The sequence below is a fragment of the Ursus maritimus genome, unplaced genomic scaffold, assembly GCF_017311325.1.
Source record: "Ursus maritimus isolate PB19 unplaced genomic scaffold, ASM1731132v1 scaffold_24, whole genome shotgun sequence".
Classification (NCBI taxonomy): Eukaryota; Metazoa; Chordata; class Mammalia; order Carnivora; family Ursidae; genus Ursus; species Ursus maritimus.
Window position 1 is genome coordinate 14,018,602 of NW_024424897.1, and position 24,831 is coordinate 14,043,432.

At 41.8% G+C, this 24,831-nt stretch overlaps 2 protein-coding genes and 1 long non-coding RNA gene across 10 annotated transcripts in view; 2 read left to right on the plus strand and 1 right to left on the minus strand.

Moving 5' to 3' along the window:
• The window catches only part of BPTF (bromodomain PHD finger transcription factor), a 144,162-nt gene extending 130,151 nt beyond the window's left edge, over positions 1-14,011 (plus strand). For 5 of the 7 annotated variants that reach the window (XM_040640379.1, XM_040640384.1, XM_040640382.1 and 2 more), the window contains 4 exons: positions 1,413-1,605; positions 2,469-2,553; positions 7,674-7,860; positions 13,080-14,011. In XM_040640379.1, the coding sequence (XP_040496313.1) occupies positions 1,413-1,605; positions 2,469-2,553; positions 7,674-7,860; positions 13,080-13,116 (502 nt within the window). In that variant the 3' untranslated portion in view covers positions 13,117-14,011. Of the gene's footprint in view, positions 1-473; positions 648-1,412; positions 1,606-2,468; positions 2,554-7,673; positions 7,861-12,290 lie in introns of all 7 variants that reach the window. The other 2 variants (XM_040640381.1, XM_040640380.1) reach the window with 2 other exon arrangements.
• A 4,091-nt stretch (positions 14,012-18,102) lies between these two features.
• On the minus strand, positions 18,103-23,066 carry CUNH17orf58 (chromosome unknown C17orf58 homolog). Of its 2 annotated transcripts, XM_040640385.1 has the most exons (4): positions 22,937-23,066; positions 20,109-20,642; positions 19,666-19,857; positions 18,103-19,068 (listed from the first exon to the last, which is right to left on the minus strand). In XM_040640385.1, the coding sequence occupies exons 1-4, from the start codon at positions 23,010-23,012 to the stop codon at positions 18,878-18,880; spliced, it is 993 nt and encodes a 330-aa protein (XP_040496319.1). In that variant the 5' UTR covers positions 23,013-23,066; the 3' UTR covers positions 18,103-18,877. The 2 variants fall into 2 exon arrangements, with proteins under 2 accessions (XP_040496319.1, XP_040496320.1); XM_040640386.1 differs by lacking the exon at positions 20,109-20,642 and having other exon boundaries at positions 22,937-23,059.
• The window catches only part of LOC103665653, a 7,179-nt gene continuing 3,451 nt past the window's right edge, over positions 21,104-24,831 (plus strand). Inside the window, exons 1-2 of the long non-coding RNA XR_569331.2 lie at positions 21,104-22,082; positions 24,055-24,123. This is a non-coding gene — a long non-coding RNA (uncharacterized LOC103665653). The remainder of the gene's footprint in view (positions 22,083-24,054; positions 24,124-24,831) is intronic.

Sequence of the window (24,831 nt, forward strand, 5' to 3'; positions counted from 1 at the left end):
TGCGCTTTGCTTTGTTTCCAAATTTAAACTGTGAGCTACATTTTCAAACCTATCTAAGAAATAGCCCTGAATTTGAAATGGCTTCTGTGGCATAGGTTTGACAGATGTAAGTCTTTGATTCTTTGGCTTTGGTTTTTGTGCCTGTTACAGTTTTACACACATTCATTAAGAGGGAGACATTACCATCAGTGTGTTGTTTATTTTTGCAAATTCCAGTATGTTTTTAAAGACCCATATTTCACTAAACAGTGTATTTGTTGAAATTGATGTGAGTGATTTTATGTTTCTACACTTGATACAGAGTCAGATGCTGTAGTTTGCCAGGGGTAGAACGGTTGGATGCAGGATGTTTAGCTGACTCATTGCAGAAAGTAATCCTGTAAGAAAGTGAATCAGGAAAGGGAAGACAGATTTAAGTATCATGCAGCTCAAAATGACAATTACATTGTCATTTTCATTGTGAATACTTTTAGGTTCTATATTGGCTGTGATCTTTGTACTAACTGGTATCATGGAGAATGTGTTGGCATCACAGAAAAGGAGGCTAAGAAAATGGATGTGTACATCTGTAATGATTGTAAACGGGCACAAGAGGGCAGCAGTGAGGAATTGTACTGTATCTGCAGAACACCTTATGATGAGTCACAGTGAGTTCTGATAAGAGCATCATATTTAATAATTTAGGAAGCCAAATTGCTCTGACTGGTTACTTATTTATTTTTAAATAAAAATCAAGATCTTTTTCTGCATATATTATACACTTACATTACCAATTCCTTTCCAATTTTTTTTCTCTTTTTTTCCCTCTTTACCTCCCCTTCAAAATTTATGTTGCTTCATAGTGAATGTTTGAGATGCATTGGGGAAAAAATATGGTTTAATGGTAGACTTGATTCTTCAATATGTAACATAGAAATTAATGAGATTAAAATAGCCTGACTTGTTTGGACTTTATCAGTGTTTGAAATGGTGCTTTATTGTAGGTTAGGAAAAAAACACTAATTTGGGTATAAGTTCTGGGACTCTGTTATTAGCTTTTAGGATTTTGAACTCTCGGTTGGGTGGCCAATACTAGCTTCCCATTTGATACAGTACTAGTTGAAATATTTTTGGTTTATTTTGCTTTGAGCTTTAAAGTCAATGAAATATTTTGCTTTTTTCTTCATATTAGTTCTCCAGTATTACACAGTGTTCTTAATAAACTTTAAATGCTTGTTCTTAACATCCAAAACACTAAATTAACACAGTTGAATGTCAATCTGCAAAAGTATTAAAACAATTGTAATACTAAAACTATTTTATACCCAGAGTTAGAATCTTTCCAGGTGCATGTTTTAGTATTTTTTAAAGTAAATTATAAGTAATGTGATCCCATCTGTTTTGAACTCACATTTCCATTTCGGATCTTGCAGATTTTATATTGGCTGTGATCGGTGTCAGAATTGGTACCATGGGCGCTGCGTTGGCATCTTGCAAAGTGAGGCAGAGCTCATTGACGAGTATGTCTGTCCACAGTGCCAGTCAACAGAGGATGCCATGACAGTGCTCACACCACTCACGGAGAAAGATTATGAGGGTTTAAAAAGGGTGCTTCGTTCTTTACAGGTGAGAAACCGCACTGTGTACAGCATGTGAAGGGGAAGTCAACCAGCGTGACTTTGGAGACGTTTCTAGGGTTTGAACCTTCCAGTCTCAGAGTCTGTGATTATTTCCTGACTCCTGGCTAGTCTAGTGAAGTACTCCAGACTTCAGTCCTTTACATGCCGATATCAGGAGGTTAACCATCTCCACACATGAGCTCAGTTGTTGCTATCTAACACTTGGTTTTAAAAGGACTCCCTTTTTTTTAATAGATTTAATTTTTAAAGAAAAGTTTACCTCACCACTATAGATTGAAAAACAATTTGATTAAATTCTAGTGGGGGGCCCACCCGGCTGGCTCCGTCAGAAGAGCTTGCGACTCTTGATCTTGGGGTCGTGAGTCCAAGCCCACATTGGGTGTAGAGATTACTTAAAAATAGAATCTTTAAAGGAAAATAAAAAATTTTTTAAAAAGAACTAAAAGAGAACAGTGGTCTCAATATGTGGGTGAAGTTATTAATAGCATGTCTCTGCCACCTCGTAGCAGTGGGAACCATTCCACACTTTGAACCTGTTCCACTCCGGTTGAACAGGTAGCAGGTTGTCACGTAGGAATGAGAGTACAAGTTTCTGACTTCTAAGCTAGTGCTCCACTCCCCCCAGCCGAGGTCCTCAGACCACCCTTCGAGAACCCTTAGTACGGAGTACGCTCACCTGAGATGATTTATGACTAGAGCAAAACTCCTCTAAATACAGAATAATTTCATCTCTCAGGTTTAAAACTGACTTTCGGAGTTTAAGGGTTGATTGATACAATAACTCAGTTGGGAAACTTAAATGAAATTAGTATTTCCACCTGACAGTAATGTTTTCTGCCCCCATTATAGGCCCATAAGATGGCCTGGCCTTTCCTTGAACCAGTGGACCCTAATGATGCACCAGATTATTACGGTGTCATTAAGGAACCTATGGGTAGGTACTGGAGTTGAATATGGAGTGTTGTCGCATGTCTCAGCAGATATCGATCATCCATGAAACTGATCTGTTGTGAGGATATGTTGAGCAAGGCTGGTGGGAGAATAGATTAGTGTAGTAACTTGTAGGATAAATTGGGAGCGTGTATTAACATTTAAATCTGCATTCCCTTGGACCCAGCAATTTCATTTCTTAGGATTTACATGTGTACAAGTATGTTGTTCATCGCAGCACTGTTTATAAGTCCAGAAAAACCAGAAATGAACTCAGTGGCCATCAGTAAAGGACTAGGTGAATCAAACGACATGTAAGCAGAATATTATGCAGCTGTATAAAAGGTGAATGAAATCAGTGCCCGGGTCAGGGTCTGTCACCTTTTCCTCACCTTTTCCTGAAGGAAAGCAAATTTGATGGGCCTACAAAAGATCCAAGAGAGAAAATTCCTCATTTCCCAGGACAAAAAATGGTAATAAGTAACAGCCACAAATGATTGTATTACGATGAACAGTTTCAGGTGATGATGTTAAAAATAGTTTATCTGCAAATGAAATTATAAAAATTAAAACATAGATAAAAGCTTCCAAAATTGCCAAAGAAAGGATTAGCTCCAGCTGATGAAAGAAGTATTTCAAAAGCCAGCTAAGCATTTTTTAAATAGGAAGGACTTTATTATGTATTTGAAAGTTGCTAAGAGAGTTACTGAAAAGTTCTCATCACAAGAAAAAAAAACTTTTTTATTATATGTGGTTGGTAATAGATGTTAATTAAACTATTGGGTGATCACTGTGCAGTATATACATACATCAGATAATCATGTTGTACACCTAAAACTGATACAATGTTGTATGTCAGTTGTATCTCAATTTTTAAAAATGAGAAGGGTTTGTGTTTGACGCAGCTTCAAAGAGGGGGAGAAAATGTGAAGGGGAAATAAGTGAGGGCTTAGTTAAAACTATCTGAAAACTAAACAAGTAGCCACTACCTTTGTTTTGATGTTGAAGGTAGAAGAAGTTAATCTGTGTACATATTTTAGATTTGTATAATCCCTTTTGAGAAAGTATCTGGGGATATTTATTTACATAGATAATTCTGCTTCTAAACATAACATAATTCTAGAAAATCTAGGAAATAAAGAAAAAAGTAAGAAACGATAAAATGCACCTTTATCTTTTCCTCACTCAATCCCATTTTTGTGTGCTCTTTGTGTGCGTGTGTGTGTGTGAGAGAGAAATGATGTCATATGATCTGTTTGAGGGGCACCTGGCTGGTTCAATCGGGAGCATGTGACTCTTGATCCTCGGGGTTGTGAGTTCGAGCCCCATGTTGGATGTAGAGATTACTAAAATAAATAAATAAACTTAAAAATATATTTATTTAATCATCTGTTTAACAAACATGTTCCTGTGTCATTAACCTTCAATAACATGACTGTAAGGGCTTTTGGTAGTCTGTGAATTGAATATACCTTAACTTATTCTATGAAAAATTCTTTTCTTGAAGAGCTGGATTGTTTTCTGCTCTTTTTTTTCCTCATTCTTTTTATACCACCATGGTGTAAACACTCTCTTATGTAGTAGGTATGTACATGAAGATAATACAGATCTCTAAGACATACTGTTGAAAGAAGAATCAAAGTTACAGAAAAATACCTAGGTTTCAAGTAGCAAACAGTTCTGTATTTTCCAAGGGCACATAAATGTATTTAGAAATGCAGAGAAGATGTCTATGAAGATAGAGACTAAATTGAAGATAGTTTCTTTTCAGGGAGTGAAGGGGCCAACAAGGTCAGCAGCTTTTATAAATTTTCTTAAACAGAAATAGGGTTATTATATAAACAGACCATGTTTTATAACATACTTTATAAACTTGTCAGTACTTTTTTCATACCACGTGAAAATATGTGGTATAGACCTACATCGTTGTTAATCGTATGCCGTTAAGATAATTTATTTAATCACCCCAATTAATGGGTTTTCCCTTGTGTGCAGTTTTTGCTGCTATACACACTTCTGTGAACATCTTTGTTTATGCACCTGCCTGCACTTGTTCATTTTCTGAGAAGAAATTCCTAGAATTAGAATTTCTAGGTCAAAGGACATATGTACTTTTTAGGCTTTTGATACATATTTTCAAATTGCGCTTCTACAAATTGAACCAGTTTCCAGTACTAGTATATATACGTATCCTTCCCTCTCTACTCTTGAAAACACAAGAGTATTATCATACTTTTGAGGGGAAATATTTTCTTTGAAAGTATTTATTTAAAATAATATGGTGTACCGATGTTACAGAGATGCAGAGTGTAAAGTATAAAACGTGCTTCCACTCTCATACTCTGTCTTGGTTGGAGGTAATGGTTGAAAATAGGCTGATACGTTATTTTTAATTTCTGCTAATTTGGATAAAGAAAGTGGTTCTTTGGCTTTGCATGACTTCAGTAACTAGTGATGTGTACTTAACTGTTCGAATTTTATGGGAGTTTCCTGTTTATGCATTTTGCCCATTTTTCTCTTGGGATATTCATATTGTTGTCACTGTTCTTTAAGGGCTCTTTATATACCAAAGACCTAGATGGCTGAGTTGGTTGGGCATCGGACTCTTGAGTTCAGCTCAAGTCTTGATCTCAGGGTCATGAGATCAGTATGGAGACTACTTCAAAACAAAGTTTTTTACTGTTTTTTTTTTCTTCTGGCATATGATTTTTTTTTTTAATTTGGGGTGGGGGGAGAGTGTGCGAGCAGGGGGAGGAGCAGAGGGAGAGGGACAAGCAAACTCTGTGCTGAGTGCAGAGCCCAACACAGGGCTCGATTCCATAACCCTGAGATCATGACCTGAGCTAAAATCAAGAGTCGGACACTTAACCTGCTGAGCCACTCAGGCGCCCCAGCATGTAATCATTGTTGGGTTTCAGTCTATTCATCATTCTAAATTCTGCCTCTGGAGTCACGCGTTAGTCCTTTGCCCTTCCCCAGATTTATAAATACTCAGTTAATGTTCTCCTAGTACTTTCCTTTTTTTTTAATTAATTTATTTGAGAGAGAGAGCAAGCACACAAGCGGGAGGGAGAGGGAGAGAACATCTCAAGCAGACACTGCACCAAGGATGGAGCCTGATGTGGGGCTTTACCCCACAACCCCGAGATCACGACCTGGGCCAAAACCAAGATTCGTACATTTAACAGACTGTGCCACTCAGGTACCCCCCCCCCCAGTATTTCTTTTTAACAGGTATGTAATTAAGTTGGAATCACAAAATGTCCAAGCACTGTTCACATACATTATTAAAATTAGCCAGGCAGTAAGTACCCAGAACTTAGGTGCAAGGATGATGTGCTGTGTTAAGTGCTTACTCTTTTCTGTACAGCTCACTGGACCTGCTATACACAGCAGGTGTGCACAGGCCTTGCTTAAAATTTCATCAGGCTGAGAGCGTGTTCGCAGGTGGTTTTTCCCTTATCTACATAAACTGGAACTATCAACGATGTGTGCGTGCGTGTGGTAAAATATAACGGGCGCCTGGGGGCTCAATTGGTTAAGCCTCCAGTTCTTGATTTCAGTTCATGATCTCAGGGTTGTGAGATGGAGCCTCACATCAGGCTCCACGCTCGGCGGGTGTCTGCTTCCTCCCCCCTCCCACAATGTTGTATCTTTTAGTCCTTTTTATGGTTTTCATTGTTGTCCTTAAATTTTAATCCACCTAGAATTATTTTGGCATTTGCGTGAGGTAGAATTTTTTCTTCAGATATGTAGATAGTTGCCTCAACCCAATTTATTAATGAGTTTTTTCTTCCTCTGCTCATTTGAAATGACATCCTCACCATATATAAAATTCTTACACTGAATACAGTCAGGTCTGTTCCTGTTTTGAGTATGGTTCCATTACTGTTTGTGTCGTCCTGCGCAGTGCCGCACCGTCCATTATCACAGCTTTATGAGATTTCTTTAATGCCTTATAGAGTAAGTTCTCTCCTATTACTTTTATTTTTAAATGTTTCTTAGTTATCCTTGGACTTGAAAATCATTTTCTCAGGGCGCCTGGGGGACTTAGTCGGTTAAACATCTGACTCTTGATTTCGGCTCAGGTCATGATCTCAGGGTTGTGAGACTGAGCCCCATATCGGGCTCTGTGCTCAGCACCAACTCTGCTTGAAGATTCTCTCTCCTTCTGCCCCTCCCCCAACTTGCACACACACACTCTCTCTCTCTCTCTCTCGCAGATAAATAAATCTTTTAAAAAATCATTTTCTCAAATTCAAAAGTAATCATTGAGATTTAATTTAGAATTGTGTTATCTATGAGTCTCTGAATCCTAGATTGATTTGAGATCTCCAGCTTTTTATTCTCCCAGATTTTTATGTAAAATCATATATGGAATTTTCCTTCAAATACAACTTTTTCCTAGGACTTACTGTTACTTTGGGTAGATTTTGTTCAGTATATTTGAAAGCACTTACCTGTGTATCACCTGAATTATTTTAGCCATTTCTGCATACTAGCTGTATTATTAACGTACTAATATTTTTATTCATATCAGCTAATTTTTTTCCCTTTATTTTAAGTAGACAGTTTATGTCCTTGCCACCTTAAGTGTTAAGTCAGTATCACTTGTCACCAGTATAAGGTAACAATAAAAATGAATAAAGAGAAAATCATGTTATTAAAGTCTAATACAGGTATCACAGATAACACAAAACCACAAAGATTTTTTGTTTGTAATTTTGGATTCCCTCCTTCTCTTTGTACATGTAATGTATATACATAATTGTTTGCATGTAAAAATGTATTATACTTAGATGTATATTGATGGTGTTGGTATAGCTGCTTTTATTTCACCCCAGCTGAATAAAGGGCTATATCCTCTGCAGTTAACTGAAAGTAAAAGTACCTTTTTAACAGTAGCCAAGATTTATATTTTTGACTCCCCCAATCAAAAACAAAATTGAAGAAGTGCTTCTGTTTTCTTCATGAATTGTTAAGTAGTTTCCAGTGGTGAATCAGCTTGGTTCTAGGACTGTTTGTGCAGGAAACATATATTCTTGTAAGTCGGAAACTGTGGGCAATATTCACATTGGATCTGCCTTAAAGCTTTGAAAATGTTTTACATTTTGTGTTTTTAAGACCTTGCCACCATGGAAGAAAGAGTACAAAGACGATATTATGAAAAGCTGACGGAATTTGTGGCAGATATGACCAAAATTTTTGATAACTGTCGCTACTACAATCCGAGTGACTCGCCTTTTTACCAGTGTGCGGAAGTTCTCGAGTCCTTCTTCGTACAGAAATTGAAAGGGTTCAAGGCTAGCAGGTGAGCAGATGTGTTTAGTGTTCTAAAGTACTCCAGTTCCTCAAATTCTATACTGTTTTGTCTAGGGAATCAGCCAGTGCTGTTTATGGTAAATTTGAACCTTGAAATCAAGAATCTTTAAAAAAAAAAAAAAAAAATCAAGACTAGCATTATGACATACTGCCAGGGACAAGACGACAGACTCAGTAATGAGAAATTGTTGGGTTGGTGATCTGCTTAAAATTAAAGTTATTTTTTAAAATAAAAAAGCACTTATCAGATGCTTACAGAATGTAAGGTGCTGTCTTAAATGCCATGGGGCAGGGGCACCTAGAGGGCTCAGTCAGTGGAACTTGTGACTCTTGATCTCAGGATCATGAGTTTGAGCCCCACATTGGGCTGGGCGTAGAGTTTACTTAATAATTTATGTATTATTTACATGGTGTTTTTTTTTTTTGTTTTTTTTTTTAAGAAATGCCATGGGGCTCATACAAAGGTAGTAGCAAGACCAAGTTCTTGCCCTTACTGAGTTTACAAAAGCATAAAAATGACTGCTTATAGGGTAGAGTAAGGGGAAGACCAGGAAGAGGGATTTAAGTACTTTCTCCTTAATTTATGTTTGCTATATCTTTGAAATCATAAAATGTTTTATTTCTCTGTATAGTTCTCTGTGGCCGAAACGAGACTTCTAAGTCCACAGACCTTTCCTTTGAACCTCCAGTAACATAGAAACATTGAGCAGCTTGGCCTGATATTCAGATGTAGCGCCTTCTGCCTTTTTGTGTCTGAACCTCAGTCCCTGCTTCTCAAGCCCATGACTTTCTTCCTTCCAGCACAAGCCTCTTCTCCTTTGCTGTGATAACCACCACCACTCTGTAGCCCTGAGATTCACTACTCACCATGCCCCATCCACCAGCTTGCATACTTTGATCCTCCCTAGATATTCAGACTGGGTAGATCTTGGCTGGTTTGGGACCTGAGCATCTCTGTTATCTAGTGAACTCTGCATACCAAAGTGTGAGAATCAGTGCTCAGCTTAGTTATTTTCCTCTGAGGACGATCCATAGGGTGTTGTCTCTCCCCTTGTCCTGCAGCAAGGTGGATCAAGAACTGTACATAAACTAAAGGTGAGGGACAGGCCCAGGAATCAAAAAGTATAGGCCAGGAAGGAAGGAAACCAGGTCGGTAGGCCAGCTCTAGACCGAAAACGAAGAGATTTTACAAAATCTCTAAAACTTTCCCATTTGTATCATCTCCTGTCTGTTAACCCATTAGCTGTAAAACCTAAAGTGGAAGAGGATTTACTCAATATGGTGAAGCCCCTAGTAAAGTAATAATAAAGGAATAAAAAGGGATAAACTCAGAATATGAGGAGAATATGGTGAAAGTTGGTTAGCTGATGAGATTTTAAGAGATCGTGGAATGCAGAACGCAGATGAAAGACGGTGAGCTGACAGAGCCAGGACCCCACAGCCCAGACTCATCTTAGAGGCTCTTCAGCAGAGGTAACAAGTTGCTGACCAGTAGAGCCACTGAGAGCCTCCCAACATGGAGATTCCAAAATATAATAGAAGGCAAGAGAAGAGTTAACAATATCTGTGAATTCCTAAACCACCTATAGACCTGTGTAGAAAGCCCAAAGAACTGGAAAAACACAAGGTTCTTCCCTGAGGAAATGGAATATAACTGTCTGCCGAGAACTCGAGTAGACAAAAGAAAATTGGACCCAGAGTAAAGACCCCTGACCTCTGAAGTTTGGTTGGGTCCACAGCCCTGTCACCCTAAAGTTGTGGCCCTCGATGGGGATAATTTGCCCACACCCATGCCCCCCACGGGATATTTAGCAATGCCTGGAGACACTGTTGTCATCCTGAGAGGTGGGCAGTCATGCTGGCGTCTAATAGGTCGAGGTCAGAGATGCTACTGAGTAGCCTCAGTGCACAGGACAGCCCCCCCCGCCCAGCGCAGAATCATCCAATCCCCAATGTCAGTAGTGGTGAGATCGAGGAACCCTGATCGGAGGCAGCACCTGCCAGTCAGCCCTGCATACATACATAGGGCTCTGCAGGCCCCTGTCTGGTCCTTTAACTTACTCTTCTTAAGTGTGAACAGACAGCAAGGGATGGCCAGATATGTCAGGAAAGCTTGCAGTGTAAAAGAGAAAGGTCAAGGTAGAGCGGAAGAATAGATTCCAGAGAAAACAAAAGAGAACTTGAAAAAAAAACAAAGCAAGCCTCTAAATCATGTCCCAAGAGAAATTTTAGAAGGTAATTGACTCTAGGGGCTCAGTTGGTAGAGCTTGCAATTCTTGATCTTGGGGTCAAGCCCCACATTGGGGATAGAGTTTACTTAAAAAAAGAAGATGATCTCGTATCTACAAAACGACAAACAGGATATTAGGAATAAAGAACAATCAGAGTGGCTAGAAAAAAACCTAAAAAATCTAAGCTTACTAGAAGCAGTGAAAGTTAAAATCAAGGACTTTCTCAATGAATGTCACGAACAAAAAGACAAGTAGATGAAAAAATATGAAATCAGGAAAAAATGCACTATAGCATATCCAGTATTCACTTAATGGAAATTCCAGAAAGGAAGAATAGAGATGAGTGAGGAGAAGAAATGGTCAAAAGACTAAGGAAAAAAATTCCCTGAACTGATGCTGAGAGGCTCAAGACTTCAAACCCAAGGAGGACGAGCTCATTCGTTCAGCACATGGTTCTTCAGATGTGCTGTGCGTCAGTAGTGAATCCCCACGGCGCTCACGTTCCTGTGGAGTAAGGAGACGGAGTGGGGTGGGGGCTGATGAGGACAGTTGATAAACGTAATAAGTCAGCTGGACAAAGGGAAAAAAGTCCATCCCACATGTAATCACTGTAAAATTCCCAGATGCCAAGGATGAAAGAAGCTCTTCTCAGAGTTTCTAAAGAAGGTGAAACAACCTATAAAGGAACAAGAATTAGACTGGTATCAGACTTTTCTCTAACAACATGGAATGCTAGAGGACTTTGGGGGAATAAATTGAAAAGTTTGAAGAAAAATGGTTTTCGGCCTAGAATTCTGTGTCCAGCCAAACAGTCCAGTGCAGGGACAGAAAAATACATCTTCAGTCATGGAAGGACTCAAAAAGGGACTCCTTCCCATGTAGCCTTTCTTAGCAAGTTATTTTAAGATGTGCACTAGCAAAATAAAGAAGCAAATAAAGAAAACAAAAAACCTTGGCTCCAAGAAACAAGAGGTTCAAGAAAACAGTCGGCATGACTCTGACCCAGGAGGACATTTGTACAGCAGAGGCCAGCGCAGCAGAAAGCAGTCCAGACTGGAGCAGGAGAATGGAGCACTCCGAGAGGAAGGTGTCTGGGAGAAGAAGTGATTCATACATTAGATAATTAGCTTAAGAATGTAAGAAGAAAAAATGAAAGGCTGTTCAAGATTCCATGAAAAACAGAAAGTTGAATAGGAATGTTAAGAATGCCCTCTCAGCGAAGGAGTAGGTGCCCAAGGAGAAAAATATTTACATAGTCCTCGTAATGTAAACAATACATTGATTTTCAACTTTTAGAATCAAGCTATAGACAAAGCACAGAAAGATTTAATTTAAAACTGGAAGTAAAACTTGGATTCAAGAAGGGCGGTGGGAAAATGATTCTCTGAGCTTAGTTCTCATTTGCTGTAACAGGATTGAGTGATATAAATTTGATAAAACAAGAAATAGAAGTGTAAGATATCTACCTTCAAAGTAATTGGTCCTAGGGAGCCTGGGCTTCAGGTGGGGTAAAGATCCTCGAGGAGAGAGGACCACGACTCACTTTAAGCCTCTCCCTGCTTTTTAATTCGCACCTCATGCAGTTCTTCCTCCAATTAAATTTCTAAAATTGCTTTTTTTTCTTAAATTGGACAGGCTTTAGCCTTTGGTGGTAACTGTGAGGTGGAAGCTGGGGGGTTTGAATCCCACCCTGCTGCCAGGCTTGCAGGCAGAACCCAGAGTGGTGATGGTAGCAGCTGCCGATGGAGAGGAGAGTGTCCTTGGGCCTGTGACAAAACCAAGGAATTAGGGAAAGGAGAGTAGGAGGCCCAGGGGCTGGGTCTGCACAGTAAAGGGGCCACTTCGGAGAGCCTGCCACCTAGTTATTTCTCGTAGCTTTTTATTTTATTTGAGTTTACATCATTTTCATTAAGAAACGCAGGAGCAAATTGAGAAGTTTGCTCAGTTCTATGAAATGAAATGTGAGATTTTAGGGAATTTTTGTTGATTTCCAGGGTTAAGGCAGAATGAGACATATATGTAGCCATTCATTGAAATTTGATTGATTTATGGGTTTCCAGTATTTCCTTTTGCCATATTTTCCCCATTTTTAATTTATGATCTCCAGCATTTTTTGCACATTATTTTCATTACTGTACTTTGTTATAATTCATCATTTATACCATCCATGTTCTTTCTTTTCTTACAGATTCTGATATCTTTAGTCTGAATTTTTAACTGGAATCAGAACTGGATGTTGGGGTCACTCTTTCTTTTATTGTACCACGTGATTACCTAATTCAAAATTGCCCCCCAAAGTTCATATTAGTTAATATAATTTTTTAATGTTAAAAATATATGTATAGTAGTAAACAGTTTATTCTAGCAGCCATGTTGAACAATGTATTTAAGAATTGTAAACTCCTGGAATACTGTATTTATATACACACTATTGCAATAGACCATACTTTGACTTAGTCCTGGTAACTGTACAGTAATTTGGTTTTACTAACGAAAGTTGTGAATAAAACTGTGAAACTAGAAAGGAGACTTTCTGGACTTTAATAGAAAAATGTGATTTTAATACTGCTATTTCTTTTTTAATATAATTTTTTCTTCATATTCCCCCAAATCAATGTAAATAAGCGTACACACACACACACACACACACGTCTTTACTGCAGTGGTAATACTTCTATAAATGTTTCTATCTGTCCCTCTGGCTAAAAATGTGTAATCTTTATTAGATGAATATATATACATATATATATATTTTAATAATGGCCTTTTCCAGTGAACTATCATGTTTCAGTGTACAGTGAAAATTTCTATTTTAGGTTAAAAATTTCTTACTCGTTCTCCTATATTTGCTTGCCAAGGGTGAATGAAAGAACATGGCTGCTTCCCCCAGACAAACCGACCTTGGCATCCACATAAAGCATCATTGTTCTCAAAAATGAAGGGTGCTTAATTGTTCCCTTTTTTCTGTATTCTGTAGGTCTCATAACAACAAGCTACAGTCTACAGCTTCTTAAAGTTCAGCGTGTTAACCTAACATAAAACGCAGCAAGAATCTGGTTGTCTGAACTATTTTAAATTAAGGAGCCAGATGTTTTTAGTCAGGTTATCCTGACAAGACTTGACCTAAACTTCGTTTTTATTGGTCATAACAGTCCAATTATATTCTTGGCCAATTTTGTCCAACGGACAAGGGAAAAGCAAAGTCAACGACACCATTATCTTGTCAAGATCAAATGGTTTTACTATTGTGGCAGAAGCGGGAAAACTGTGTTTATTGAAAAAAAAAAAAAGAAAAAAGAAAGCAAGAAAAAAAAGATAATATGGGGTCAAGTGTAACTCCATGGAAATGCCACGTCTGCTCTTCAGTGAAGAAGCTGGTTTAGAGTCTCACAGAAAACTTTTGACTGTATTTATTTATTGTTGCAAAAAAGACGCTTTTTTATTGCTGCCCTCATTTGTCAGCTAATTATTTTTTCTTATAAAATTCAGCCCTGGTTACATGTAATCCATTCTGTATCTTATCATGATTCCTGTAGGTAAAAGTACAAGACGACCTCTAGATGTCTTTTCTTTCTATGAAAGGAGCTGCTATGTACACATGTGCACACACACACACACACACACACACACACACACAACTGGGAATCAACAATGAGTTTATTGTTCATGGTAGATAAAAATTAAGCTTGCATAAAGGTTGGGCTAAGTGGTCCTGGACTACAGACTCTGTTGCCTTGACTATAACAGTAAAATTTGTCATTTACTCTGCACCAGGCTAAACTGAGTAAAATCTATTTGAAGGTATCTTGTTTGTAAACATTTGTCAGATTCTAATTTTTTTTCTTTTTGTATTAAAATTCAACTATGGATGTATATGAAACTAAATAAATGGAGATCATTTTTCTCCCACAGATGGTGTCTTTGAATGTGCGCTAATGGTTATCTGTAAGCCTTGGAGGGGAAAGGGAGGGCTGCAAGGGAAATAGAAGGCTGAAGAATTCAATTGTACCTGGGTTTCCCCAGGACAGCAGTGGCCCTTCGTTTATAATTCCCAGCCCGCTGTCATCACATCAGAGAAGAATCTTGAGGGGTGCTAATCCTGTTGCATCAGTTGATTATACTAATAAAAAGGGCAATGTGGCAAAATACACATCGCCTTCATCTGTACATTATAGAATCCCAGGCAAATGATCAGTTACTTATATTTTACAGCTACTGATATTTTATGCAGGGCATTTTTTAAATCACTTCATCCATTTTGTATTTTTTGTTGGTAGGTTGAGTTGTTTGGGGGGTTTTTTCCACATAAGAAAAAGTGTAAGCGGCAGGGGGGAAGTGGAAACAGCAGAGGAAGGTGTATTTTGCATGTTTTTCCTTTCGGTGTTCTAACCTTACACGTTGTATTACCTACCGCATTGTATCAATAGCTTCTGTGAGATCCGCCATAGTGGGTTTATGCAGCGTTGCAAAAATTTTACTAGATTTTGCACTAATTCGTATTAGCTTTGTCCTACCAATTTCTGGAATTTGTCAAATCATGTTTTTAAGAAGTTTCCTTCTGTTTAATATCACCCTGCTATGCAAAACCTTCCCGGGACCTTAGTTTCTTAAAAGAAAGATGTTGCTCTGGTTCCCAGTTCTTCCTTATCCCAGACTCAGGTGTGCAGGTTATTCTGGGTTAATTTTATCTCATGAAGCCCATTCCTTTTTGTACATAAAAATGTCACTTATAAACCTATGCTTACAAAACTTAAAGAGACTAATTGCTCAATATGAAAACATGGAAACAAAGTTTTGCTTAAAATACTAACATGGGAGTAGTCAAATACAGGTTATTTTGTCCTTTTACTTTTAAAAAAAATGTTACCTGTTGTATGCACTGTGCTGATGCAAGAATCCTACATATTAATGAATTATAAAATCATTCTGCATCTCGTCACGTCACAGTATTTCTGTACTATTTATTCGTATAGAGAGAGAGATATAGATATATATGGGCTTAATCATTTAAAACTTGTTGCGGCAAGAATTTTCCTGCCTGTAGGCAATAGATTGCTATGTTTTTAACAGATTGTGGCAAATTCTAAACAGCAATTCTTTTTGTACGTAATAGGACATTTCATCCTAGAAAAATAAAGTAATGTTTTTGACATTGGATTTGGTGCAGTTTCTAATGAAACAGTGGTTTGGTTGGTCGATATATTTTCTGTAGCCGTTGGCATTGCCAAATTGTACCAAAAAGGGTAAACTTTATGGGAATCCTCAGACCAGGAAGATACTAATTTCATATGTGTATTTAATAGTATAAAGCCTTTTGCAGTTTCTATCACCATATAAATAGACATTTTATAGTTTTATCTACTACAGAGCTTTGGTCTTGTTTCAAAAGTAATTTTTGAAAAACATTCTTATAACACAATGAGTTTCGAAAGCTGCTTTTCTATGAGTATCCTTTGACAAGCTCCTGCTATTCAATAAGATAGACATATCACAGCTATTTTACTTTGAATAATCCAAGTAGTAGAATGCACATTTGTGATATGCGGTTAGGATTTTTCTACCTAGTCTTTAGACTTGTAAATACATGTAATTTGCATCAGATTTCCTTGGCTAAAAGTATTATCGGTGCTTGTTATGTTTTATCTGCCAAGTTCACAAGCCTTGAAAACCTTTCATAGTAAGTATTTTCATAATATTGGTAAGGTTTTTTTCTCCCATCCAGAGTCTGCAGGATTTGTATTTTCGCTAATGTCCTGCAGTAGGTTAAAAAAAAAAAAAAAAAACAACTTTCAGAGATCTTTTTCTAAAGTAAAACAGTTGTCTTTTTATATTTCAAATGGTCTGGAGTGTTAGAGACCCTGAGATTTGCCGTTGTTTATAATCTACCTTCCCAGAATCTGTAAATTGAGATTCTTTCCCTCTTTGTATTCATCTGTGTGTGTTTCTGATATTAGCCAGCCTGGTGTCACCTGCTAAACGTGCACGGACGGACGGGCTGAGCTAGACAGAGCTAAGCGGTGATTGTCAGCTCCCACTCTTCGTTATTGAGGCTCTTCCTTGGAAGCCTCCAGTTTCTCGTCCACAAAGAATGGTGCTATCTTATGGACAGAGCAGTGTCTTGTAAGTGCTTCGGGGGAAAGAGCCAGCTGGGAAGTATTTTTAATAATCTGAAATATTCTGAGGTGCTTCTGGATACTTTGAGTCAGCTACCAAAAAGGACATTTCTTATAAGATCACATGCCCATTTGATCCAATTTGGACCCAATTCAACTAAAGAAAAGCTTAAATGATAAAGTCCTGGACGTGAAATTGGGTGGCAGTTGCCGGGTCAGTTTCTACATGCGTTTGATCAACCTTGAAAATGACTGAAGGGAAATACAAACAGTGCCAAGTGAGATCTTTAAAAACATAAAAGTACCAAATAAAGGTATATATTTTTTATAGACCTAAAAGCAAGACAAGTACATTTTTCCTTGAGTTCTAACAGCTTAATTCAAAGGAGGGATGCTGCTGAGTCAAGGCAGTGGAGCGTTTTACTGATGAGGGACGATTACATGGCACATGGCCTTTTATAGTCTTTGGAGCACAAATCCACGTGCTAGGAAAAATCTTTCAGTGGGACAAAAGGATTGAGAACTATAGTGAATTTGCCACTTAAAATTTTCCATAAAATTAAAGATTGCATCCAAGGTACTGACTGAATGGTTGAAAATGAGATTCTTCATACCCTTTTTTGCCTGACCCGGGATTATCCATTTGCTCGCTGCCTTCGGTGCACCCCGCCCCCACCGCTCTTCTACCTCGCTGGAGCCTCACCTGTCTCATCGCGACCTGGTCTTGAATGATGGCCCTAACTCTGGGCAGTTTCTAAAAAGCTGGCCTGCTTGTGTTTGCCCATGCGTACACACTGTATGACCTCCAACTGTCACACAGATGACACGATTCTGTCACTGGGTGTGCTTCCAAAGCTTCTCAGAAACAGTACCATCAAAGTGGTCTCATCAAACCCTAACCCTCAGGCTTACGTAAAAGTGGTTTAACTCCTCTCCACGTCCTAACTTGCGACCATCTAACCAATAATTTATCGATTTGGCCATTTTGCAATTTTCCTCACCATGTTAGTCAAGATCACCACTTAGCCTTTTCACATTTAAAAATTCGGCTTTGGTTTTTGTGACTGGTGCTACTTATGTCTCAGTTAATGTTTATAATAAAAAAAAAAAAAATACAAAAAAACCAAGCCAGACGCTCTTCAATCTCTGCTTACCCTATTGCCGATAGTTCGTGTTATAATTAATGCAGTTGATTCATTCCCAAGAAGCAATTCCAGCATGATTTTTAGTAAGTCTGGGCAAGACTCGTTTTCGGAAAATTTTCTAAAAATCCCTCAGTAATGCTTTACCACAGCATAGTCAGAAGCTCTCAGATGTTAATTTTTTCTCTTTGCCCCCTGTTTGGGACAAATAAGGTAAGAGTATCTCCCATCACAATCAGATGTTACGTCTTACGCTACTGCTACTAGCTTCCTTGGGGGTGCTCTACTCTCCTGTCCGAAACATCCTTTAGGTATATTGTGCTTCTGTTCTGTATGGTCATTCAAGACCCATCTTGAGCTCCCTGAGCACTTCTCTGAGACCGGAATAGGCTGGGTTTTTTTTTTTCCTCCTTGGTGCAGTTCCTGTTTATCTTTCCTTAGGCAATAATCTTCAACTGTGGATTATCCGTTTCTCTAGTCAAGTGTTTCAAATTAACTGATGTACAGCTTGGTCTTCTGAAAAAAAAATTGTTAATGTCTTTGGGGACTTAAGTATAAAAATCAATCTTAAATTCAGCTAGTGATTAAACCTTTTCCAAACCAACTGGAAAAATGTTGAAAATTCACATACTTGCAAGCTGTCATTGAATATTGGTTCCAGTGTTTTTGGAGTAAGTTTGAGAAAGGCTTTTTCCCAAACCTTTAGAGCTCCGTGAGGCTAAAAAAACCAGGTGCATCCAAGATCTGATTTCAAGGCAAGATTTACTACTTTACAAACACAAACATGATACTTGGTCTTAATAGAAAAATGACATCAGATACACCCAGAATATGTTTAGCATTGGGATAGCTGCCAGTTTGGCACAAAACATACGTTTTTAGGAGCAGGGAGGCATGAAAATAAACTTTCTTACATTCTGGTACATCAGGAACACTTGTTTGAATAATATTTTGCTTGAATTAAGCCCGTTAGTACTCTTTAAGTATAAAACTGTAATACTTGTCTTGAGTTCTGACCCTAGTGTTTGATCTAAATGACATTTCATATGTGTCTTTTGACTAGTGCACTGTTATGTACAAAATTTTAAAATGTGATGGTTTTAGTATGAAACTTGGTTTGATACGTGATATAACCTATTCAAAGCTGTATATTTAAAATCAAGGAAATGTGTTTTTTGTGAACTATTTCTACTGAAGAATGTATTTAAATTAAAATAATTAAAAATAAACCACATGAAGCAGTGATCTGCTAACTGGACAGGTCAGTTATCTGAGCCGTGTGAATAATTGCCACTAGAGTTGAGTAACTTTGCCAGGGAGCTCAGAAGCATATCACTGAAGAGGCATTTTGCAAATAAGAAAGTGGCAACTTCAAGATTAGAGTTGGAACTACACAGTTCCAGAAGGAGCTGTGTGCCCTACTCCACAGGAGGACCCCGTTCCGTGAAGACAGACCTCTCCTGTCTTGTTGCTGAATGCGACAAGTCTCTCATAATCCAGAAGTGCAAGGGTAGTACATTTCAGACGCATTGGGTGTGAATTGCACTTTGAACTTGCCCATCCCTTTTTCGGTTAAATCTCTTCACATAGCTGCTGCTGCTCCCGAGCAGTCCATCTCCTGGCCGGAGCCGTCCTCTCAGGACCTGAAGCAGAGCGGTAGGGAGCTGGCGTCTCTTATGGTAGATGTGGCCCATCACAATATACCTGCTGCCTGAAAGAAAGGAACCAACATGTAAATAGTGTCTTAAATGCCAAGAAACAGTAAAAATGCAAGGCCGTCAAGGAATCCCTAAGCTTAAATCTATGATTTTGCTGCACTCGTTGGATCTCAGACGTTTCACCCTTAAACAACAGGTGGAAACAGTCTAGTGACCTTTAGAAGATAACCAAACAGACCGTAACCAGCCAACATCACAGAACAAAGGTCTTGATCACAATGTATGAGGAGGATTTTCCAGAGCACACCTCTAGGAAGATGTGGGAGTGGATATCCCCCCCTCCAAAAAAAGACCATTCTAAACTTTTTCTAAAAGCCTCTTCTGTGTCCCTCTAGCAACGTTGTTTCGTCACTCCATTTGCCAACAAATACCTGAGTGCCCGCTTTGTCAAACGATGCTGTTCCCACCTTTAACCAGAGGCACCGGGAGGCTGATGGAGCGTAAATCGGAGTGGCAGAAATAATACCTGTCGTCTAAATTCTATTCATTTTAGAATACTCCTCCCCCCCCAAAAAAAAAAACGGTACTGGGGTAACGAACAGACCAGGCTGTGGCATCCAAGTTACAAGTGGGTCAGATCAGTTCAATACCAGGTTTAAATTCTGGACATGGCTTATTGCAGCTGGAGGAGTCTAGGGCTAATATGTGGACTCGGAAGAAAAACCCGTCCGGAGTGATGTACAGGCGGTTCATCTTGTACAGCCCATCCCGGTCCACCAGCAGAGTCACCAGCCGGATCCCTGTGCCCAGCACGTCCACGTCATGCACGATTCCGTTCACTGCTGCTTTCAAAAAACAAAAAGTTTGGAGAAGGGCATAACGCTCATTTCCTCTCTTTCCCCAGTGAGTTTTGCACACATCACGAAAGAGTCCACATGGGTCTGGGGCCTGCAGGATCGAGTGAGTGGGTTTCTCCAGGGTCTGCCCTAGGGGAGTCCGCGAGCACAGCCTGGCGCTCTGGGCTCGGAAAGGCTCGCCTCGCGGTCTGGGCTCTGCAGCCCGGGCCCGGGAGGAGCTGCGGGGCGGGGCTCACCGAATTCGCTCGCGCAGTAGGACTCGCGCTCGTCCAGATCCACCCTGCAGGCGCGCGCGCAAGACTCGGCGCCGGGCTCCGCGTCCCTCCGCGGCTGGCTGAGGCGCGGCGGCGGCGCGGGCGCGGGCCCGGAGGGCGGCGCGGCGGCGCGCGGCCGGTTGGGGTGGGCGGGGCCGGCGGGAGACTCCGCGCGCGCGCGGAGGCCGCGCGGCTGGAAGCGCAGGGCCCGGGCGCGTGAGCGCCGCGGGGAGTCCTCCAGCGCGGGCACGCGGCGCGGCGAGGCGCGGTTCTCGGCCTGCGCGAGGCGGGGGCTCGGCGGGCCGGCGGGCGCGCGCGCGGCCTCCCGGAAGCCCGCCTGGTTCTCGGCGGGCGGCGGGGGCTTCCGGCGTCGCGGGTCGGACCAAGCGCGGGGAGCGGCTTCGGCCGCGCGCGGCCGCCGCGGTACCTCAGGGACCGGCTGCGCCCGGGGCCCCGGCGTCTCCTCCGCACTCGGGCCGCCGCCGGGGTCGGGCTGCCTGTTGTGGGGCGGCGAGGCTGTAGGGGAAAAAAGAGGAGAGGCCGGGGAGGCCGTCAGGGGAGGAGAGGCTGGGGCGTGGGGGAAGAAGTCGAGTGGGCAGGGCAGGGGCTGGGGGGAAGGTTAGAGGAGGGGAGGAGAAGCCGAGAGGGGAGGGGAGACCCTGTGGGGAGGGCAGGGGAGGCCGAGTGCGGAGGGGACGAGTAGCGGGCGAGGTTGGGGGGGGTGGGAAGGCGGGCGGAGGGTCGGAGAGGCCGATGGGCGGGCGGGAGAAGAAAGGGCTCTGGGAGGGGAGAGGAGATGGGGACAATGTAAACTTAGCAAGCACCTGCGAGAGGAGCGATGGCGGGGGTGCGGGGGAGGGGGTCCGGGAGACCTGGAAGTGAAGGCAGGGGAACGGGAGGAGGAGAGGAAGGCGCCCCTCTGGTAAGGGGAGGGAAGCCTCAGCTTCAGGTCCGAGTGGAGCACAGGTTTCCTAGGCCCCGGGGGGAAGACAGAGATGAGGGTCTTGCCCTCTAAGAATGTGGCCAACTAAGAAAAATTTTCTCACCACATGGGAACATTTCATTTTGTTAAGAAACCTTTTCAAATCTATAGCTTTTAAAATTGCAACAACCTATTTGTTCTAGGACTAAACACTACTGTCAACTGTGGTTAAATAACAAACTCTTTTTGCCGTTTCTTTAATATATATATAAACATCCGCCTTTTTGCTATGTACAGTTTGTTGAGAAAGTACCAAGAGCAAACCCCAGGGGGAAAGGTCTCATATTACAGGTTCTCCTAATTGTTTAAGCGCCCCTGACAACAGAACTATTTGGTTTTCCCATCCGTGTTTACACTGTCATCTTGGTCTCTGTGAGTGGATTTTTTATCTGGCTTCTTGGACACCACTTACTAGTAAACCACAGCTAAGAAATATTTTTAAAGCATGGCTGGGACGCCGAGGCCCCTGGTTGAGTATAAACGCACACACACACCGCTTCTATTTCCCCCTTCCCTGGTGGAGAAAAAATCTCTTAAATGATACGGCATGAAAACAAATTTTTAAAATTATTCATGATTTCCCCCAGCTCTGCAGACAGGTTAGTGAGCAAACTTCAGCCAGCTTGGAAGCTGGGCAACTTTCCATGCCCAGTTACACAATATCACCTCCCCGTTTGCCTGGGTCCCAGTGCCCTCCAAAGAGGCACAAGAACCTGTCTTTATTTTTCTTTTTCTGTTGTCTCAACGGCTGGTTTTCTGCATTTCTGTCCTCTTGCATCGAAGAGCTTGGTCTGCCTGTTCGCAGCTCTTGCAACACTGCATTTAAAGTGATTTATGTTGCCCAATTGACAATCTCCTTTAAAATCGGCTTTCACCCAGCAATAATAGCTGGTTATAGTTCATGTTTTTGCAGAGAGGTTGATTCTGACTCATCGTGTCCAACGCTGTCCCATACACAGCTGAATAAAGTTCTGGTAGGTATCCAATTCCTGACTGTCAACTGTTGACCTCACAACTGCTTCCCCATTGATATCACCATCTGTTGTCATGGGAAAGACTGTCTGATATTTGGGTTAAATGCCACTGAAGTCATTCAATTTCCATGTGGAAAAATAACCCAAAGTAAATTGCCCTGTGAGGTACGGAAGCTGTTTTTCCCAGAGATAGTGAATCGAGCAGAACATCCAAATAAAAGCAAAACAAAAACCTCCCCGCAGGGAATCCCTTACTACGTTGTTTCATTCCCTCAGTAACTTATTTTCATCTCATGCATGAAACTCTGTGTGTGTGTGTTTTAAAGACTCAGGTATCCCCCGGGCCATTAGTTGGGGCTTGCAGCGAGCGGGGAGAAATGTCCGATTTGGGCTCCCCTCCGGCGTCAGCCGCGGCGGGCGCACCCAGCGCCTCGGATCGCCCGCGGGACCCGGGCCCCGGCGCAGGGCGGACCCCGCGCTCCTCCCGGCGCCCGCCGCGTCCTGCGAGCCCGGCCCGCACGGCGCCCGAAAGGCATGCCGCGACCCCTTTTGACACTTTCCCTCCTCTGTGATGGAGCAACTACTTAACATGCAAAGTTTTCTCCAGCCTGCCCGGCTCGCTCGAGATCATTGCAGTAGCTGAACTGGCTTCTTTCCGAAAAGGCTGCCAGGACACACAAAATCTTGGGGACACAGTTTGCTCCTTTCGAACACGAACACGGACCCGGAGTCCCCTCTCCTGCACACTCTGACCCCTTTCTCGTCCCGCCCTTCAGCGCGCCCTCTCCCCCTGTCCCCCACCCCCCACCCCACCCCTGCTCCTCTCCCAGGACTCAGCATTTCACCGATCCTACCTTTTCTCTCCGCCACTGGGGCTTCGGGAGATGATCCAACGATCAAACAGAGAAGCCAGAAAGCTCTAGCTGTCATTTTCGTAGACACGGTTCCCAGGCTCTAAAACTGAGCCTGGGCTTTTGCTCTTTCTCTCCCCCCACCCCTTCTCCACACCCCCACCCCCGTTCATGCTAATGAGGGGCAGCCTTTGGGGAAACGGGAATCACTCACTGAACAGACCATTGGAACAAAACCGAGCTGCAGGGATTTCTCCCACTTCCTAAGGGGGGACAACCACATGGCCTCTCCAAGTTGTCCCTGCGAATGTCTGTGGGCAGTGACAACATCAAATCCTCAACTTGAAACCCGTGTGGCTTTGCGGACTGGGGTAGGGGGGAGGAGAGGATGGGGCAAGTGGAGAGAATAAGGGTGTTAAGGGGCTGAGGGACAGGGTGGGGGAGAAGGAGTGATAGGAAGTTTTTTCCAGATTAAGTCAACAACAAATAGGCTGATGAGTGCTGAAGACAACTTGGGCTTGTGGAAGGGATTCAAGATGACAGGAAAAATTCATCGGGGAATGTGTCAGGGGTTCTGAGAGAAACCAAGCCTAGGTTTGGTTAAACTATTTTACTATATATGCCATTTTTATATTCTAGAACCAGAAGGAAAAAGAGCCTTCAGCAAAATAGTCGCTCTTCTCCCTTCTCCTTTCCCTTCTTCCTCCCTTCCTCCCTTCTTTCCTTCCTCCCTTCCTCCCTTCTTTCCTTCCTCCCTTCCTCCCTCCCTTCCTCCCTTCTTTCCTTCCTCCCTTCTTTCCTTCCTCCCTTCCTCCCTTCTTTCCTTCCTCCCTTCCTCCCTTCTTTCCTTCCTCCCTTCCTCCCTTCCTCCCTCCCTCCCTTCCTCCCTTCCTTCCTTCCTCCCTCCCTCCCTCCCTCCCTCCCTTCCTCCCTTCTTTCCTTCCTCCCTCCCTCCCTTTCTTCCTTCTTTCCTTCCTCCCTCCCTCCCTTCCTTCCTTCTTTCCTTCCTCCCTCCCTCCCTTTCTTCCTTCCTTTCTTTTTCTTTCCTCTCTCTCAATCGAAATTAGTATCTCCTTGGCTAGACTCATCAAGCCCATGCTGAGTGCCTTTTACCCAACCAGGTGCTAGGAGAGAAAAATGAGGAAAACACCTCTCCAGCGCTCTCATGATGGCTCCTCTCCTAGAGAAAGGTAGATCTTTTGTTTTTCTCTCTCTCTTTCTTTATTAGAAAAATAAACTCATTCACGGCTTAGGTCCGAATTCTTGAAACGACTCTGTGTATGAGTCCTGAGCTAAGGACCCTCTTCCTCAGATTGAACAGAAATAGCATTCACCAAGGGGGGGGGGGGAAGCTCACCATAGTAAACCCACAGCCTCACCAATGTGTATCTCATTTCAACAGCTTCCAACCCAAAAGGAAGGGGAAATGCACTGAGGTGAAGGCATTTTATCTGAAGCATATGAGCCAAGAGTGAGATGCAGCTGCTAAAAGAAATAACAAACTTTTGCTGCGCCAATATCTTATGTCTCAAAAATAATAATGCTAGTGGACTGACCAGATTCAGGGGGGGATCGTGTTTTCAAGAAAGACACTGGAAAGCTAGGAGAACAAAGCGGAGTGAGAAGGCTTGGCTCCATCACCAAGTTCCTTCACAGGAACGGAGGCTAAGCAGCCTAGGCACGCAAAAACATTTGTGATGTTTTGTGAAAGAACCAGTAGGTAGAAGTTAGAAGGAACATGTTTAATTCCAATTTAAGAAAAGATATTCTAACAACCAATATCTCCAGGAAAGCAGACCGCTTTGAAGGGTTGTGGCAATGGAGCCATAGTGGGTATCCAAAGAGAATAATGTCATTCACTGTAGAGCAGGGGCGCCTGGCTGGCTCAGTCGGAAGAG

Excerpts from the sequence above, each read along its gene's own strand:
- CUNH17orf58 (XM_040640385.1), bottom strand. The coding sequence starts at position 23,012 with ATGACAGCTAGAGCTTTCTGGCTTCTCTGTTTGATCGTTGGATCATCT. Across the intron at positions 19,858-20,108 it reads CTACTGCGCGAGCGAATTCG|CAGTGAACGGAATCGTGCAT; the intron begins GTGAGCCCCGCC and ends TTTTGAAAGCAG. Across the intron at positions 19,069-19,665 it reads ATGTCCAGAATTTAAACCTG|GCAGCAGGTATATTGTGATG; the intron begins GTATTGAACTGA and ends CCTTTCTTTCAG.